The sequence below is a fragment of the Lycium barbarum genome, chromosome 6 (assembly GCF_019175385.1).
Source record: "Lycium barbarum isolate Lr01 chromosome 6, ASM1917538v2, whole genome shotgun sequence".
NCBI classification, from domain to species: domain Eukaryota; kingdom Viridiplantae; phylum Streptophyta; class Magnoliopsida; order Solanales; family Solanaceae; genus Lycium; species Lycium barbarum.
In genome coordinates, this window is record NC_083342.1 from 123,738,010 (window position 1) to 123,757,953 (window position 19,944).

At 36.5% G+C, this 19,944-nt stretch overlaps 1 protein-coding gene across 1 annotated transcript; it reads left to right on the forward strand.

Annotated features, from left to right (window-relative positions):
- The first annotated feature begins 3,751 nt into the window (after nt 1–3,751).
- On the forward strand, nt 3,752–4,469 carry LOC132644578 (protein FAR1-RELATED SEQUENCE 11-like). Its single transcript, XM_060361166.1, has one exon. It carries the CDS (start codon nt 3,840–3,842, stop codon nt 4,467–4,469), a length of 630 nt encoding a protein of 209 aa, XP_060217149.1. The 5' UTR covers nt 3,752–3,839.
- The last annotated feature ends 15,475 nt before the right edge of the window (nt 4,470–19,944 follow it).

A 19,944-nucleotide genomic window follows, 5' to 3' on the forward strand; every position in this document is an offset into this window, starting at 1 on the left:
CTCTTCTTTCAACATTGATCAATGCATTATGGAGGTAAGAATATAGTTTTTTAATACCTTTTCATTTGTTGATTAAATTATAGGATTAGATTATGCTGATACTTTTTTTTCCTTTTTGAAACAGAGTTGCCCAACTATTTGGGAGTTTTGTTTATATATAATTTTTTGTGCCTTTAGATTTGTTCTTGTTTGTTGATTGGTAAAACTCAATATTTAAAGTTCAATGAACTGATTTTATAGTTGGATGACTTAGTGTATTGACAAAATTGTTTCTTTTGATGGGTTTAAAAAACACAGGTCTTTAGTAGTATGAGTGATTCTACTATAGGAGTTTCAAGAAGTCAATGTCCGTGTGGTGATATTGGGTGCTTTATTAATGAAGACGTAGTTGTAGGATCTACAACAATTTTACATGAAGAACTTAGACAAGAAAATATTATTAATAACACTGATGGTAGTTTGAAGAGAGGCAAAGGGTGTGTTCGGTATGGAGTAAAATGTTTTCCTGGAAAATGTTTTTCGAGAAAATAAGTGAATTTCCACTTATTTTCTCATGTTTGTTTGAGTACTGGAAAATAAGTGAATTTCTTACTTATTTTCTCATGTTCATTTGGTTGATAGAAAACGTTTTCCGAAAAATACTCATCCAAGTCTCACCAACTCCAACTCCAACTCCAGCCCCACCCACACCCCTACCTATGCCCCACCCCTCCTTCCAAAAAAAAATTCTTTTGATTTTTTTTTTGTTTTTTGCACCCCCACCCCAACCCTCACCAACTCCAACCCAACCCCATACCCCCACCCACACCCCACTCGTACCCACCCACCCCTACGCCCCCACCTCTACGCCCCCACCCCTGCTCCCTTCCCCTACGCCCCTGATACGCTCAAATTACACCTATTAATGGCGTAAAGCGGACGTTGTCAAATATAGTAACCCAACAAGGTTGGGATCGAATCCCACAGGGAATATGGAGAGAAAAGAGTACTACTCGTATGCGATACCGGTCTTTAAATGCTTTAATCCTATTCCGGATAGTTTGAATTGATTGTTGAATAATGTAATTTAATACTTTGACTTAAAATGTAATTAATGTGAGAGAGAGAGACTAAGGTTGTGTTCCCCAATTTGATTAGATATTATGCTTCAGGTTTCAATGTGATATACTTCTAATGGTTGTTCTATGAATATGCACTTGGTCTCTTAAGGACTTCTTAATGTTTTCCAACAGTTAAGTCGTATTTCCTTTTTATGATTCTTCCGAATATAAAAGAGTTACAATCGAAGAGCGACCAATGATGCCAATTTAGACTTATTCTTATTCCTAAGTTAGTCTATTAAACAAGGGTTAACGCCTCGAGTTATTGTCATTCAATCTTACCAATACTAACTTTCTTTCCCAAGAACAGTTAATATAATGGCTTCGGATAATGCTTGCAATCATCACCCAACACTAAAGTATAAAAACTGAATGAATATCAACAACCATTATGCATATATCAATAATAGAAATCTATTCACATAATATCCATCATGGGTTCCACAACCTTAGCTTTAAAATTAGCTACTCATAATGTTGGATAACAAAGAAAGCTTACAAGTAAACATAATGAACTTACAATGCAATTACAAGATGGAATGAGAGTGAAATTGTTGTCTTAAATGCTCCAACAACTTCTAAGATGAAAGACCTAGGGTTTGTGCCTCCAAAACAAAATCTGAATGATGATTTAAAACCCTACATTAAGTATTTATAGAGCCAAAAATCGCGCCAAGTTTCTGGACAAAAATGTCCTTACGCCGCATCGTTACGGACCGTAACCTGTGTTACGGTCCGTCCTTCAATTCGTCATTTGTCAGCTTTCACGTTACGGCCATCATGCGACGGACCGTAACCTGTGTTACGGTCCGTCCTTTTGAGGCGTAACTTGTGACTCTACTTGGCAACTCTCTGGAAATTTGGCTGATGTTACGGTGACTTGTTACGGACCGTAACATGAGTTACGGACCGTAACACTCCACCATAACATTGATGATTTCATTGAAACTCTCTGGAAATTTAGCCGATGTTACGGTGACATGTTACGGACCGTAACATGAGTTACGGACCGTAACACTACACCGTAACACTGATGATTTCAATGAAAACTCTCTGGAAGTTTAGGCCCTGTTACGGTTCAATGGTACGAACCGTAACATGAATTACGAATCCCGTTACGGTCCGTAACATGAGTTACGGACCGTCACTTAGCTCCATTTTGTCCTTTTTCAGCATTTCATCTCATTTCCGATCCTTAGTTAATCAACCCTATAAAACACAAAAATAACATAAGAAACAATGTAAAAACACTTGAAATCAAGGAACATTTCTAGTTACAAAGGCATAAAATGTGTCGAAAATCACGGCACATCAGCCCCCACCCCCCTCTATTTTTAATTTTTTTAAAATTTTTTGCACCCCCACCCCCAACCACTCCCGTAACCCATACACCACCCCCTCCCCCGCACCCTACCCCCACCCACCCTCCCCCCCACAACATTTTTTTTTGAAGTTTTTAATTTTTTTTCTACACGACCACATCCCCCATCACCCCCTTCCCCCCTTGCGTGGAACCCATACCACACCAACATCCCCCTCCCCAACCCCAACAATTTTTTTTTTGAAGCTTTTTATTGTCTCTTGTGGGTTTCTACACTCCCAGACACCCCCTACCCCAAAAAAAAAATCTTTTCACCACCCAACCCCACGGGCCCCCCCCCCCCCCAATACCCCATGACCCCCCCCAATTTTTTTTTTTGCGGGGGGGGGGGGGGGGGGGGGTGGGGGACTTCGTAGGGGTAGGGTGCAGGGTGGGGTGGGGGTGCAAAAAAAAAGTCAAAACCTTTTTTTCATAAAGAATAATTTTTTTGTGGGAGAGGGGTGCGGGGGTGGGGTAGGGTGCTAGGTGGAGTGGGGGTGCAAAAAAAAAGTCAAAACGTTTTTTTCAAAAAAAATAATTTTTTTGTTGGGGGGTGGGGTAGGGTGCTGGGCGGGGTGGGGGTGCAAAAAATAAAAGTCAAAACCTTTATTTTAAAAAAATAATTTTTTTTGTGGGATGGGTGCGGGGGTGGGGTAGGTGCTGGGTGGGGTGGGGTTGCAAAAAAAAAGTCAACCTTTTTTTCAAAAAAAAATAATTTTTTTGTGGGGGAGGGGTGAGGGGTGGGGGTGCGGGGGTGGGGGTGTAAAAATAGAAAAAAGTCAAAACCTTTTTTTTTAAAAAAAATATTTTTTTTGTGCGGGGGAGGGGGGTAGGGTGCGGGGTTTTGGTGGGGGGTGCAAAAAATCAAAATAATGTCAAAATTATTTTTCCAAAAAAAAAATATTTTTGGGCGGGGGAGGGATGGGGTGGTTGGGGTTGGGAGTGGTTGGGGTTGGGTTAGGTGGTGGTAGAGTGATTGGTGGAATGAACTTGTGAACTTGTTTTCCCTACTTTTATTAGGGAAGTCATTTTCCCCAATTTTGAGGAAAATGTTTTTTTGGAAAATGTTTTCTAAAATTTTTGACCAAACGAACATGAGAAAATTGGAAAACATTTTCTGGAAAATGTTTTCCTCCATACCGAACACATCCAAAGTGTTTAATAGTAATGATGAGGCTTACAATTGCTATGTAAATTTTGCTAAAAGAAATGGTTTCTCAGTTAGACGTGAGCGCCATTTGGGAAGTGCAGAACATCCTATGAGAATTTATAAAAAGGATTATATTTGTCATCGAGCCGGTAGCCCTCGTCCTCAAAAGATAGTAAAAAAAGAGCGGCAAAGAGATTGAAAATCTTCCTGATGTAGTTGTAAAGCCAAAATGTCTATTGCCAAAGACATAATTGACGGGATCACCTGTTGGACGGTGGTATGTTTTGATAATGTCCACAACCATGACCTATTGAGTGATAAGGAGGTGAGCTTCCTTCCCGCTTATCAAAATATTGACATTGTTGATCAAAAGCGGATTACACTTCTTGCGAGAGCTGGTTGTTCCATGGGTTTGATAAGAAGGGTGCTTGAATTAGAAAAGGAAGTAGATCCAGGCCAATTGCCTTTTACGGAAAATGCTATAAGGAACTTTGTTCAATCAGAAAGTTCTACCAATATTCAAAGTGATGCACTGGAGCTACTAAAAATATGCAATAGTTTGAAAGATAAAGATGGTGATGTCCAATATGATTTCACGGTTGATGCATGTCAAAGACTCGGACATATCATTTGGAAATTTGGAGACTCCATTCGTGCTTATGAAATTTTTGGAGATGTAGTTGTTTTCGATACTACTTACCGATTGAATCGTTATGAGATGCCATTGGGAGTTTGGATTGTTGTGGACAATCATGGCAACTCTATTTTCTTTGGTTGTGTTCTCTTGCGAAACGAGAAAGCATCTTCTTTTTCGTGGGCATTAAAGGTTAATACCGTTGTATTCTCAATTTTTTTTTAAAAAAATCTAGTTTTATAGCTATTGTATATTTATTTTGCAGAGTTTTTTGCAACTTATGAATGGAAAGCACCCACAAACTATACTAACAGATCAAGATCTTGGCTTAACAGAAGCTATTGTCAATGAATTGTCGCACACCAAACATGCATTTTGCATATGGCATATTACATCCAAGTTCCCCACTTGATTTTCTTTTGTCCTTGGTTCAAGGTATTTGCAATTCAAATATGAATTTCATAGGCTTTATGAACTTGGCAGCATTAAAGAATTTGAGCACCAATGGGATGAATTGATTTCTCAGTTTGAACTTGGATCGGATCGGCATATCAATTTTTTATACATAAATTGTGCATCATGGGCATTGCCTTATTTGAAGGGGTACCTTTTTGCTGGAATGACAACGACTGGACGCTCGGAATCTATTAATGCATACTTGAAAAGATTTTTACATGCAAGAACAAGTTTAAAAGAATTTGTTGAGCAGGTCGGGACTGCGGTCAGCATAAGAAATCATGCTGGTGAAGAGGCAACGATACGACAAAAGTATTACAATCCTCATATTAAGACATTCATGCCAATAGAAAAACATGCTTCAAAAGTCCTCACACCTTTCGCTTTTAAATTATTACAAGATGAGATGATACTCCCTTTTGAATATCATCTATTTCCAAATAGTGATAGATCATCCATTGTATATCAAATCAGTTTTTAAATATGAACATACTTTATTCCGTATAAATACTGTTTCAGATGAGTACAAGAGGAGGGAGACGTGAAGCCTAACTTCCGATATTACATTAGGTAGAGAGAACATCATCTCTTCTTACAAGATTCCAAGAATAAGCTACTAGTTTCTAAAGGCCAAATTCATGGAGGAGAATCTCCTTAGTTGCAGAATGTAGCTCAGAATTGCCAAAAATGAAAGTGCATTTGATGCTTTATTTCAACACCTAAAGTATGGCCATTTTGCTAGATTTTTGGTGCATTTGAGGCTGCATTTTCAGCACTCTAATACAACAGCAGGTTGGCCATTTCTTTGTGCATTTTGCTGTATTTTCGGGTGCTGTTTAAGTTATATTTAAACACAAAATGCAGCAGCAAATTGGTCACTGTGTAGGCATTTCTTTTGCTGCATTTCAGCATATAGAGCCCGTTTGGATTGGCTTACAGCTTAAAGTTGTTTGCAGCTTATAAGCTGAAAAAAATAAGTTGGGGTAGTCCAACTTATTTTTTTTGGCTTATAAGCTGTTTTCAGCTTATAAGCTGCTTTAGATAAACTAAGTCAAATGGGTCCAATTATTTTTTTGAGCTTATTTTAAGCATAAAATGACTTTAAGCTGGCCAGCCAAACACTCAAAAAAACTGAAAACAGCTTATAAGCCAACTTATAAGCCAATCCAAACGGGCTCATAATGCAGTAACAAATTAACTGCAAAACTAGTCCATTTTGGTTGTTTTTTCAGCAGCTAATGTGAGTGTTTAAATATTGTGCAAATATGACTATTCGCCAAAAATGGGGAATTCTTGAGTACCCACGGCACATTACCTAAAGAATAGGATCCGTGATGCCTTCTGATTTGTAAAGTGTCATTGCCTTTTGTGAGGGACAACAATTAAACATAGGAGTGAGTAATTTAATAGCTTTTCCCAATGATAGACGGGGCGACAACCCTCTTAAGGGAATCAGTTACATACGTAGGTTGTTTTGTGTGTGCGCATCTGTGTTATGGTGCTAAAAAAAATCATCAAGTGACTCACCTGCGACCAGAATCTGCGATTCGCATGTCAAACATGCGAATCGCATCTTCTGCCACAGCTGTTGACAGTGAGGCACTTCTCAACAAGTGCCATCTGCGACACTACCTGCGAATCGCAGGTCACACATGCGACTCACATGTTGTGTTTCGCAGGTGGTGCCACCCTTTATATACCCCTTTCTTGTTGCTAATGGAACACCATAAATAATGGGTATATTTTCGTATGTTGTACAGGATGGTTCGATCAAATCAAGCTCAAGGTGGAGAAAAACGAGCAAACGACAAACTTCCACCTCTAGAAGAAAAGAAAAGGCACCGGCTGATCCTATCCCCCAGTCTGAAGAGGGGACACATGGGGCTTCCTCCCCTGAGCCCGAGGATGCCGTCACCAGAGGTCAACGAAGGGAAGCAATAGAGCAACGGTTCACCGTGCCTGGATCCAAAGAACTGTATAAGGCTTGGAATACAATTAAGCCTGATGGGAATCCAGTACGGGGCCTCATTGTAGAAAAGAGAGTCACTCTACAGGGGATGCACGACCAATGTCCGGGCATCATTCGCAAGCTTGAGGCCTTGAGATGGAACTATTTCACGCAGCCCGCTGACTACTGCCCAGCCCTGGTAATGGAATTCTATGCCGCTTATGCGGCCACATTGAATGCAAAGAGGACGCGCCGCACACCAAAGAAAAACATGGAGCACCTCTGTTGGGTTCCGGTTCGGGGGAAGGAGATTGATTGTGCTGCAGACACCATAACATCTATCCTATATGAGCAACGCAGCGAAATAGACCCTATTGAAGGTTGGCCTCCGGTGAGTTCTGAATATGATTTGAAGATGGAAAACCCGGAGGACCACCGACAGTGGGTTGCTTCAGTGATCGCCTCAGGGACTCCACCATGGCTGGATCCATCTGTCCCGATTGAGAAGAACACTTTCAACCGCGAAGCCAAGTTTTGGCTATCCCTAGTATCATCGCGGGTGATCCCTTCCAAGCATAGCACTGACATACCCATTACAAAGTGTATTCTCATTACATCACTCATGTCCGGGTACCTTGTCGATGTGGGGATAGTTATCCGAGAAGAGATCAAGAATAGGTCCACTCAAAAGAACACATCGCTCTCTTTTCCGTGTTTGATCACTAAATTATGCCGCCGGAAAGAGGTTCGTGATATTCCTCGGGTGGACAGGAATTTACCGGCTGATCAAATGATTGATTATACCAAATTAGAACCGGGGACTAGGAAGTGAAAGCGGGTGAGCACAGAGCCAAGAGCTTCGGGAACAACACTTGATGCTCATATTCTTGAGCTCGAAGACTTGGCCACCAATGATGAGGAGACAACTCCCAGCACTGCCCCTCGAGCACCGAGGTCTGACCCTTCGAGTTCTTCCACTACAGTTCCCGCTGCCCCTGTTCCACCATCCACCACAGCAGCTCGTGGAGTGTCTACCGAGGGTATGCGGGTGCTCCGCGCAGCAGATACTAAAGTTAATTGGTTGGTTGAGAGGCTTCCCAATTTTGTGAAAGAGGCAATTGAGGCAGCAATGGCACCCTACACTCAGGCGATCACAGATATTAGGAAAGAGCAGGACAAAATTAAAGAGCATATTCGCCAAATCGATCGTCGGTTGGAGCGTATTGAGGGAGGCAGTGAAAGCGGGCTTCCTGCCATTCGGGCGGACCTAGCTAAGGTCAAGGAGGACATTCGAGTATTAAAAGTCCCCGACATTGAGCTCAGTGCACCCATTCTACCATCTGGTGCTTCCTTATTCTCCACTGGGCCCACAGCGCCTGCCATGCCATCGGGAAAAGGGGTGGAGGAGCCAACTGGGGAGGAAGAAGACACTGAGGAAGAAGAGGAAGAAGAAGAGAAAGAAAGTGATGAAGATTTTGACGAGGAGCTGGAGGTTGACCCAGCTGTTGAGGAGGCACGTACTTCCTCCCGAGCTGCTGGTATCGCTGAGGATGAGATTGACACATATGTGGCCATGCAACAGTCCTTAGAGGCGAGCAGGAAATCCAGGGGGGCCTCTCGACCCCCGAGGGCGGGTAAGGCCAGTTCATCCACAACTCCTCCAGCTGACACACGATTGCCCCCATCTGTGGGGCCTGCGATATTGACACCCGGGCTGGAGGGTGATACTACACCGCTCTCATTGATAGTACCTCCGTTGGAGGTTCTCCCTGCTGATCAGACACCACCGGACGCCTGATGCGTCCATCGTGAGTTACTCATCCCTTGTACTACATTTGATGCATTGGGGACACTGCATATTCCTTTTGTTGGGGGTGGGACAGATCACGCTGCATATGTTTTTATTTTTATTTTTTATTGTTGTAGGATAGGTCATATGTTTGTTTTTATTGTCGTAGGATAGCTCATGTTTAAGTTGTTGCACTTGTAGTTTGTCATTGCCAAGTAGAATAGTGATGGTTGATCGGTTTATAATTTTTCTTGTTTCGTTTTTCCATCGTATTTTGATATCGTATTTTGATAACACCACTCCCTCAAAATTCTTGCATATGTACTCAGAGGGGAAGAGCAACACTAACATGACTCATTTGGTGACGTACAAATGTTTTGAATGTTTTGCAAGCCTAGAATGATGGGTTGAGAAGTAGTTAGAAGATAGCAAAGTAATCCATGTGCCATTTGTGTGAAAGGTTATTGTCCTAGTATTGTGCAAATGTGTGATCTAGAACTTGCCCGGAAAGTATCTCAAGGCGAAATACTAAACTACACTTGTTTGAAAAAGGACATTAGGCTCTCTTTGGACCGCCACTAAACCTAAAAATTCCTACCCATTGCATTGATATCCTAGTTAACCCATTTTTGAGCCGTAACTTTGTTTTTCTTTTCTTTCATTACAACCTTGTGACAGGCCCCATTCCTTTTGTCCTTGTTTACCCACCTTTTTGCACCCTATCTCCCTAAGCAAATCAAACACGCTACAATAGGCTAAGCGATTAAGTTTGGGGGTGGTAGTCAGCTAAAAAAAAAGTGTATATGTAGATATTTGCGTAGAGAAAGGTGTGTATATGTACATATAAATTGTATGTTTAGCAGTTAACGCAAGGGTGTGAATAATGGTTGTGACGTAAGAAATAAATGGGAAACTAGAGAAGAAATAACGATATTGGCAATAGGAGGCACGAATTGGCGGACAATGCTTAAATGCTGAAGAAGGGACGGATTAGGTGAAGGAAGTGTGTTCGAAAATGCTTAGGGAGACGTCAAGTCACTCTTACCCAAATTTCACCCCACCTTAACCCCGAACCTTAGTTATGACCTGCAAGTCCTAATTGATTTTGAACAAAGTGTGTTTACATTAGTGGAGAAATACTTAAAGGGCAAGCTTATGGCACCACATTTTTTTTGGTACTTGTACATCTTCTTTTCTGAGTGTAAGTAGTTCTCTCCTTATTCGTCTTCTGTCCCAGTTGCTATTCGTGAATATGTGTGTGTGGGACATTTCTTTGGTCTTTCTGTGAGGGCATGTGGATTACTAGGCTCAACGAAAGAATTACTTCTTGACGCTTCATTCGAAGTCGTTTCTTTTAAAGATAGAGTAACATTGTGTCATCAAGTGTAGCAGTTGGTTAATGCTCGCCTTTTGAGGAAAGGCACCATGTCTCGCAACAAGAGGTAGGGGAACTCGTATTTTGAATGATTATGTTTTGACTGATCACGATCATCATTATAGTACCTAGCAATTGTCATATCTTATAGTTCTGTTTTAAATGCTTGAGGATAAGCAAAAGTATAAGTTTGGGGGTGTTGATGAGTCGTGAAATTACGGCTCATTCGACGCCAACTACTTAGTCTTTTGTAAATCCCCAAGTACTTTTGATGTCGTTTCTCGTGCTTTTGTGTCAATTTGTAGAATAACATGTGCCGGAAGCAACTTGAAGCAAAACGAAGCAAATGAAGAAAAAAACCAGCAAAACTGAACCAGGGCATCACCTGCGAATCGCAGGTACTACATGCGAGTCGCAGGTGGTGCCGCATCTATTGACAGAGATGGCCCAAGAAGAAACCACATGTGACACCACATGCGACACCATATGCGAGTCGCAGGTGGCACATGCGAATCGCATCTGGTGTTGCAGATGCTGCTCAACAGATAATTGAAGATGCGGCACCTGCGGTGATAAGGTGAAACCTGCGACTCGCAGGTTGAACATGCGACACTATGTGCGATTCGCACCCTATGCGCAGGGGCATTTTTGTCTGGAAATTGTTCCCGTTTTGGACATGCTATAAATAGATTTGCTAGGGTTTTGGATTGGATTATTCTGTAGTTTTTAGCATAGACTCTTGTGGAGTTCATTTATTGTTGGTTGGTGAAGCATTTAAGAGATTCCTTTTGGCTTTGTTGTCTTCTCCATCCAACATATTTGTAAGATTTATGAATACATTTTACTTGATTGATTTACCTTTAATGGATATTAGTAGCTAATCTTTCAGCTAAGGTTGTGGGATCCAATGTGTTAGTTATGTGATTGGGTTTCATATTCATACGACATTTATATGCTAATGGTGTTTTCTATTAACTTTTCAAGCATCAATGTCTTGTGATGGTGTACAACATTACTTGTGCCTTAATACCATTACTTTGCTTGGAAAAGAAAGTAGAGGTTAGGAAAAGAGTTAATAGCAACAATGTGGGTCATTAAATCCATCTAATAGCTTGAGCTAGGAATAGGAAAGCTAGTTGAGGCTATATGGGTGCTCTCTTATAAAACATCCTAGGGCTTGGAAAAGCTTAGGATGAAATTTGCTGATTTGGTTGGAAAACTTTTGGCAAGAATCGCGTGACCCTTGGCTTAATGCACTTAGGCATATAAATAAGTTGAATTGATACCCAATAGCATCACTTTCCATTGGAACCACAACCTTAGTCCCATTTACCAATTGTTTACATCCTATTACCATTCTCTGTTTTTAATGAACAAACAACAATCAAACTCTTATTATATTTTCCTTCCCCTGGAAATATAGACTAACAGTCGGGTGTTACACTTGTCAAGTATACTTCTTCACTGTATTCTCTGTGGGATTCGACCCCAACCTTGTTGGGTTCTATATTTGACAACGACCGCTTACTCCTGATATCAAAGGTGTAATTTGGGCGTATCAATTTTGTGCGGATTACCCTTCAAAGGCACCGGTCTTTAATTTTTGCTCTTTGCCTAACTCCTTGATGTTCTGGATTCGAACCCCAGCTCAGTTTAAAAAAAATAAAAAATCGCAAGGCAGATGTTTAGATTCTCAAGACAGAGTTTTGCATTCAAAAATTTGTCTAAAGCCTAACTTTAGCCCGAATAGGCCAAACTTCGCTACGAAACTCTGCCTAGCGATTTTTTTTTTGACTGAGCCGGGATTCGAACCCCAATCCTCATGCTATTAGGTGAAAGGAAAAAAATTAAAAACTACCAATTTGAGCGGCAAAAATTAAAGACTAGTGTCTTTGAAGGGTAATCGTGCAAATGACCCTTTTGGGATGAACCCTCTAAAGTCAAGGCTTTAGGCCCTGGGGTGGTCTTTAACTTTACCCCTCAAATTGGTGGTCTTTAATTTTTGCTTTTTGCCTAAAATCCATAGGTTCCAGGTTCAAACCCCCGCTCAGTCAAAAATTTTAAAAAAAAATCGCAAGGCAGAGTTTGAATTTCGCTTTGCCCCCTCTGGCAAACTTTTAGTTGAGCTTAACTAAAAGTCTGCCGGAAGGGGCAGACTTTGCCTTGAGGCATATATATATATATATATATATATATATATATATATATATATATATATATATATATATATATATTTTACCTTTTAAGGCAAACTTTTAGTTATGCCTTAACTAAAAGGGTGCCCCATAAGACATAACTAAAATTATGCCCCATAAGGTGGAGCTTTTCCTTAAGGCATAACTAAAAGTTTGCCGTATAAGGCAAAGTCTATGCCTTAAGAAAAAGTTCTGCCTTATGGGGTATACTTTTGGTTATGTCTTAACTAAAAGTCTGCCCCATAAGGCATAACTAAACTATGCATTAAGGAAAAGTTCTGTCTTATGGGGAAGATTTTTAATTACGCCGGATCGGAAATGGCTTTAGTTTTTCCTTAAGGCATGTATGACGAATCTGGCATACACACCCCGCAGCCTTTATGCCTGAATGGGTATTCGAACCCAGAACCTCAGATGTTCGCCCACCTTTTTAAGCGAAAGACAAACTTAAAGACCACAAATATGAGCGACAAATGACAATCCGCACAAAAAAAATGTTAGGCCCCCAGTTTTTCATCAATATAGGTTTTCTATATATATTATTTATTTATTTGAAAAATTATAAAATACTTTGAGTATTTTTTGTCATTGAAAGCAAATAGTTAATTGATTGGTAGACAAGAAGGCCCTAAATTAATAAGTAACATATAGTTCATAAATACTCAATCTATTTTAGTATATTTACCAAAAAAAAAAAAAAGGCTCCCGATTGGTTTTTCTACCATACTCAATCTATTTTGTAATATTTTTCTCTCAAACTTGAGTATACTCTACGCTTATATATTTCTTCTTTGTTTCTTCAAGAGTGTTTGACTATATTACTTTGAAAGACAAGAGCTATAGTGTATGAATTTGCTTTTTTTTTTTTTCTCGGGCACGAAATATTGCAAGAGTTATATTAAAGCACCACACAAGTATTGATCAAATCAAGTTATCAACTTCTTGAATCAGGTTCTATTATTTCAATTTTTTTGATATTGTTTTCATCTAAAGCTTGCTTGATATTTTACTACATACATACATACATACATACATACATATATATATATATATATATATATATATATATATATATATATATAATCTTTTTAATTATTTATTAGAATATATGAATCCAGTTGTCCAAAACAAAAAAGAAAAAAAAAAGGAGAGAAGAATTGAATTTTTGATACAATCTAAAAAAGGAGCTCTTGAAGAAGTTAGTGAGATATCTGATACGGATCCTCAAAAAGTGGACTTCAAATGAAAAATATATAATTATTTCTTTTCTCATTTTCGTGATAAAAAATTTAAGGCCTGTCATCAAAAGTTTGGCTTTAGGCCCCAACAGTATTGAGTAGTTCTTGAGTCGTATTGACATAGGGCAATTTGCATGATTTCCCTTATTTGGGGGTGGTCTTTAATTTTTTTTCCTTCGCCTAAAATACTCTGAGATTCTGCAATTGAACCCCGGCTCAATTAAAAAAAAAATTGCAAGTTCATTGCAAAATTAGGCTTATTCGGGCAAAAGCTAGGCCTTAAGACCTAACTTTTGTAGAATTTCAAGCTTTAGCAGAATTAAGAAGAAAAAATTGCCTTAAAATTTTTGCCTTGTAAGGCAGATTTTTTGCGTGGTCTGGCCTTGTGATTTTTTTTTTCGCTGAATGGGGCGTTCGAACTTAAAACCTTATAATCACTATTATGCTTGCTAGTACCTTTCTTAAAAATCTAAAATTAAGTTAGGCAAAAATCCATACTTTGGTAAGACCAAAAATCGAAGACCCGCCGTGATCTCAACACCCTCACCTTACAAACATAGCCATTTTTTACCAGTCAAATCCACCTGTGTGAAAAATATGCTCCTTTGCTGTTGTGATTTTAAATAGAATGGACCATTTGGTCCATCCAAAAAATATCCATCTTAAGTTTTACCCCATAAAGAGTGATTCCAAGGTTCAATTCCTACTGCCATGCCTTTCCTCATTAATTCACCATTTTTATTTATTTGCTATAATTGATTTTTATTTATTTATTAAAGGACCCTGATTAAGCATATTATATTCCTGACAGAATGCTACTATAATTTTTTTGATTTCTACTTTCGCTGAGTATTTTCTCGAAAGATTCTAACTAAGGTGAACAAGAAGTTGGAATTAAGAAAATATTTAGTTATATTAGGTTTGAAAGAAAATAAAAGGAAACTAATCATGTACAATATCTAATAAATTCACGGTAGGTGAAGTTGTTGGTTTATTTTGATAAAATTAGTATTTGTACCCGCGCGATGCGTGGTTGATATCAAAAGAACTAATCGTAACAAATTGTATGTCCAAAGTACTAATGTGTAAAATTATCACTATTGAGTTTTCAAACTCAACTATTCACCACACTAATCTTTAATTGATATTTGTAATGGCTTCTCATTAGAATTATTGCTAAAAATATTGCCATTTATGTTTGAGAAAATGATGCATTGCTATAAATATTTTTATTAATTTAAATTTCTTAAACCAATTTTTGCTGGTTTTGGTACTTTTGGATAACTTAATTGATAATTAATTATATATTTCAATTTTTCACTATGTAGATTGAAATAACCAAGACTCCTAATACAGCTTTTTCCCAATAAACAAAATGATTCGTTCCTTGAATTGTTCAATAATTTTTGTTTTTGACTTTATCTGTGGATAGTTTAAATACATGATTTTCCAAAATTTTATCATAATTCAAAACTCTTTCTTATGTAAATTCAAATAAATCTTATCCTTCTATATTTTTGTGTCTTTTTTCTTCCTTACTAATCATTGTTGCCTATATATTACCTAGTATTGTTATACTATTATGTGACTTTTAATAACTTATAATTTGATTTATAGCCTGTTTGGCCAAGTTTATTTTTCCCCAAAATTTTTCCAATAAGTGCTTATTTGAAAAAAAAAGTGAGGTGTTTGGCCAAGCTTTTGGGAGAAAATAAGTGCTTCTGGGGAGTAGCAGAAACAGTTTTTCAGAAACTAAAAAAAATAGCTTTTGCTCAAAAGCACATTTTGAAAAGTACTTTTGTGAAAAATACATATAGAAGCACTTTTTAAAAGCTTGGCCAAATACTAACTGCTGCTCAAAAGTGCTTTTTAAATTAATTGGCCAAACATGAACTATTTTTCGCCAAAAGTATTCTTTTGAAAAATACTTTTTAAAATAAGCTGATTTTAGAAGTTTAGCCAAAAAGGCTATTAGTCTTTGCTATTGCTTCTGCAGTTCTACTTACATTTTCAAATTGCCTTTAGTTTCTCTCCATCCATATAAGCATTATAAATGTCCATTTGTTTTTTCCTGTTATGCTATTTTTACCAGTTTATCTCATTTAGTATTTTTACCTATGGTCCAAATAATTTCACATGTTATTCAAAATTGTAATTTTGAATTACTCTAAAATATAAAACTCTTCCTTCAATTTTTTTTTTGTTTTGAAATCTATTAATGTTTTTGTTAATACTATTTTCGTATTATGTGTATCAAGCAATTAAACATTCCTTCTCTTTAGCTAACAATATAACATTTATTGTTTTAATTTTTATTACCGAAATTATGTGCATGAATAGAAAATAACTAAATGACTTATTGTTGGCTTGACATTTGATTTAATATCCTTTCTCATTACTTTCCTTTAAATATAATATATAGAGCTAAATAAGAATAGACATAGAATATTTTTATTCTTGATATAAGTTTCTCTGATATTTTTAAATTTTATTCTATTCCTAGAATTTCTTTCAAGTTTTAAGTTGATAAACTATATTTTTAATTATTTGTTATTCACTTTATTTTATTCCCCGAACTAATGCAAAGTATCAATATCCTCACATTATATTTTTTATTATCATTTTTTAATAATTGTTTAGTTTTAGATTTTATGTGTTGAGATTTCAGTTGCGTGATTTTATTACAATGCTCATTAATTTCATCTAAAATACTCTGAGGTTCTGCTTTCGAACCCCCGCTCAATTAAAAAAATAAAAATCTGCAAATTCATTGCAAAAATAGGCTTATTTGGGCAAAAACTAGGCCTTAAGACTTCACTTTTGTAAAATTCCAAGCTTCAGCAGAATTAAGAAAAAAAAATTGCCTTAAAAATTCTGCCTTATAAGGCAGATTTTTTGCATAGTTTGGCCTTGCAATTTTTTTCTTTTTCCACTGAATGGGGTGTTCGAACCTAAAACCTTATTATCACTATTATGCTTGCTAGTACCTTTTTTAAAATTCTAAAATTTAAGTTAGGCAAAAATCCATACTTTGGTAAGACCAAAAATCGAAGACCCGCCATGATCTCAACACCCTCACCTTACAAACATAGCCATTTTTTACCAGTCAAATCCACCTGTATAAAAAATATACTCCTTTGCTGTTGTGATTTTAAATAGAATGGACCATTTGGTCCATCCAAAAAATATCCATCTTAAGTTTTACCCCATAAAGAGTGATTCCAACGTTCAATTCTTACTGCCATGCCTTTCCTCATTAATTCACCATTTTTATTTATTTGCTATAATTGATTTTTATTTATTTATTAAAGGACCCTGATTAGGCATATTATATTCCTGGCAGAATGCTATAATTGTTTTGATTTCTACTTTCGCTGAGTATTTTCTCGAAAGATTCTAACTAAGGTAGACAAGAGGTTGGAATTAAGAAAATATTTAGTTATACTAGGTTTGGAAGAAAATAAAAGGAAACTAATCATGCACAATATCTAATAAATTCATGGTAGGTGAAGTAGTCGGTTTATTTTTATAAAATCCGGCCACCCCCACAACTTGTGCCGTCTCTTTAAGTTATTTAATACAGTACTCTTTAATTGCTTTGATGGACCGAAGAACCATGCACAGGATCATTTATTTCCCAGGACAAGATAAAAGTATCCATCGCATGAGTTAGGACTTAGGTCCCACAGAAATACAAATTTAAAACAATGTTATCATGTATATTATCCACATCAAAAAGATTTATCCAAACCCGTTTCATTACCTAAGGTAAAAATACATATTAATTAGCTTTAGAGTTAATTGATATTTACATGTAATGGGTACGAGCGACAACAGTTTCAAATAAAAGCTTATTCAAATCAGTAAACTTGTTTCCTTCTTTTTTTTTTTTTTTTTTTGCTGCATCTTTATTCATGACAACTAGATCAATTGGACACCTGAGTTGTCATTTGCTTCTTCATCTTATCCCACCAAATAAAATATAATACAGTCAAGAAATTGGTATAAATTAAGGTCACAAAACGTGCTCGGATGACATTTGACAAAATGTAGGAACCCTTGGACCATACCAACAAGTTGCTAACTTTTACTAATTATTCTGAGAAGGTACTTATTTTCACGTTGACTTCCACAAGCTAATACTATACAGCCAGAATGCTAATAATTTTATTGCGTTTGCCTATAATCTTCTTTCTTTACACGTTGGTGTAATTTGAGCCTTTCGACCCCATGGTGTTGCTTTTTATTACTCCTAATAGATACCGGTTATTATTAGTTCTCCCACAAGCCAAAACAATTAAATAAATGAAAAGGAAGAAAAAGAAAGAGAGGTTGAATATTTTCTTTAAATTAAGACAGAGAAGTTTGTTTTCATCTACAAAATGAAGTAAGCGTATGCTAGTAATAAATTAAATTTAGTCGGTGATACAATTACCCATGCATATGGTTTCATCATCATATTATAAAATATTTCCTTTACTTAATTGGAAATTAACTTTTACAGTAAATTGAAAGTTTTAGTATTTCAAATGTACACAAATATATACGTTTGGTAACTATTGAGCTGATATGACTCTACCCAAATCAATCGAACAAAAAGCTTGTCGAAAGCTATAAATTTGAGAATAGATAAAAAGCACGAGCTACCTAAGAGGACAATTATTGTCTCATGAATGTCACATGTAATAAGTAATCCTTCCGTCTCATATTATTTGGCCACATTACTAAAAATGTATGTCCCAAATTACTTGTTCATTTACATTCAAGAAGTATTCTTAAATGACATGTGATCTACACTTTCCATTTTATATAAAAATGTTGCTAAGTTTTGTCCATGTGGATAAATAAAGGCATAATGACACCTACATGGAAATTTAAAAAAAAAACTACATTTGTTTTAAAAAACAAACTGAAAAATAATAATTTTTTAAAAAATTATAGAAAATTAAAAAAAAGTTTGAAAAATGGAAAATTTATTTTTTTAAAAAAAAAATAATAAGAAGACTGATTATTTAGTAAAAAATCAAAATTTTCCATTTTTTAAATCTTTTTTTTTTCTGATTTTCTAAATTTTTTGATATTTTTTTTTAAAAATTATTATTATTTTCATATTTTTTTTAAAATCCAGATTTTTTTTTAAAATGCTGATTTAAAAAAAATGCAGTTTTTTTTTTTAAAAAAATATATAGTTTTTTTATAAAAAATATTATTTTTTAATTTCCATGTAGGTGTCACCAAAGCATTACTTATACCATGTGGACAATTTTTTTGAGAAAGTTTCAGCTTCACAACTTGCCTTTTGAAGAGCGAGTTCACACATTTAGTTCAGGTGTACATATTTTGTAAACTAGATAACGATAGTTTAGGTAGTTTTCTCAATCTTATGATAATTTAAGTATGAGTTGTCATGTAGAATGTAGATCACATGTCATTCAAGAATAATTTTATTTAGGGAAAATGGTCAAATATACCCCTTTACTTTAGTTTAATAGTTAAATATACCCTCCGTTAGTCAAAATAGATAAATATACCCCTTCCGTTAGTCAAAGTAGATAAATATACCCCTTTCGTTAAGAAACTACACAAATATACCCCTCAGTTGATAGAATCTCCAATTCCACCATTAATTACCCGATTTAACTCTAAAAAATCCATGCCCGACCCGCCCCGACCAGCAAATTAAATTCTTTTCATCCACATATACCCACCGCTACTATAACCGACCCAACACAATCACCACCACCATCGGCACCACTATTTTGTTGATCATATTTCGTCCTTTTCCTTCCTTTGGATCTCTGATGTGCTAAATGGCAGCTTATATTGCTCTTCAATCTGGTGTAGTATTTATAATCCTCTTAGATTTGCCATGTTATCTTCCAGATGCATAGTGGAAAGATTCAATTTGCTAGATTTGTCTGTGATAAAATTTGTCATTTTGCTGATAAGTGATAAGTGCATGAACTTCTTGTCCTGTTAGACATGAATTCGTCCTTTTGTTCCCTGTTCTGGAAATTTTCTATTACCATGTTTATGAATTCATATTTGAATTTAAAAAAACCAAAATATCTTATTAAAAAATTAATGCAAGGGCTGGCAATTTTGTACTATCCTCAATTGTCCATGTAAATTCCAATTTTCGCCCATAGTTTCATCCCTTATGTTGATCATTCCATTGATAATGTCTTTGTCCATGTTGTGTTTTGTTGTTCATGATAATACTATATTTTTAATAAACATTTCCTGATATTAGAAAGGCATGTGTGGGTGAATGATCTATGTACATGGGTGGCGGTGGTGGTGGAAGTGGTGATGGTGGTAGTGTTGGGTTGGTTGTAGTGGCAGTGGGTATATTTTGGTGGAAACAATTTAATTTGCGGGTCGGGCATGAATTTTTTAAAGTTAAATCGGGTAATTAATGGTGGAATTGGGAATTCTATCAACTGAAGGGTATATTTGTACTTTCTTGACGGAAGGGGTACATTTATCTACTTTGACTAACGAAAGGAGTATATTTATCTAATTTGACTAACAAAGAGTATATTTAACTATTAAACTAAAGTAGAGGGGTATATTTGACCCTTTTCCCTTTTATTTATAATTTCTTAAGCGGCGTGTAAAAAGGAAAGTGATCAAGTAATATGGGACATAGAGAGTACTTAACGATATATTTCTGACAGAAATTTAATTGTTTATTAG

Excerpts from the sequence above, each read along its gene's own strand:
- LOC132644578 (XM_060361166.1), top strand. The coding sequence starts at position 3,840 with ATGTCTATTGCCAAAGACATAATTGACGGGATCACCTGTTGGACGGTG.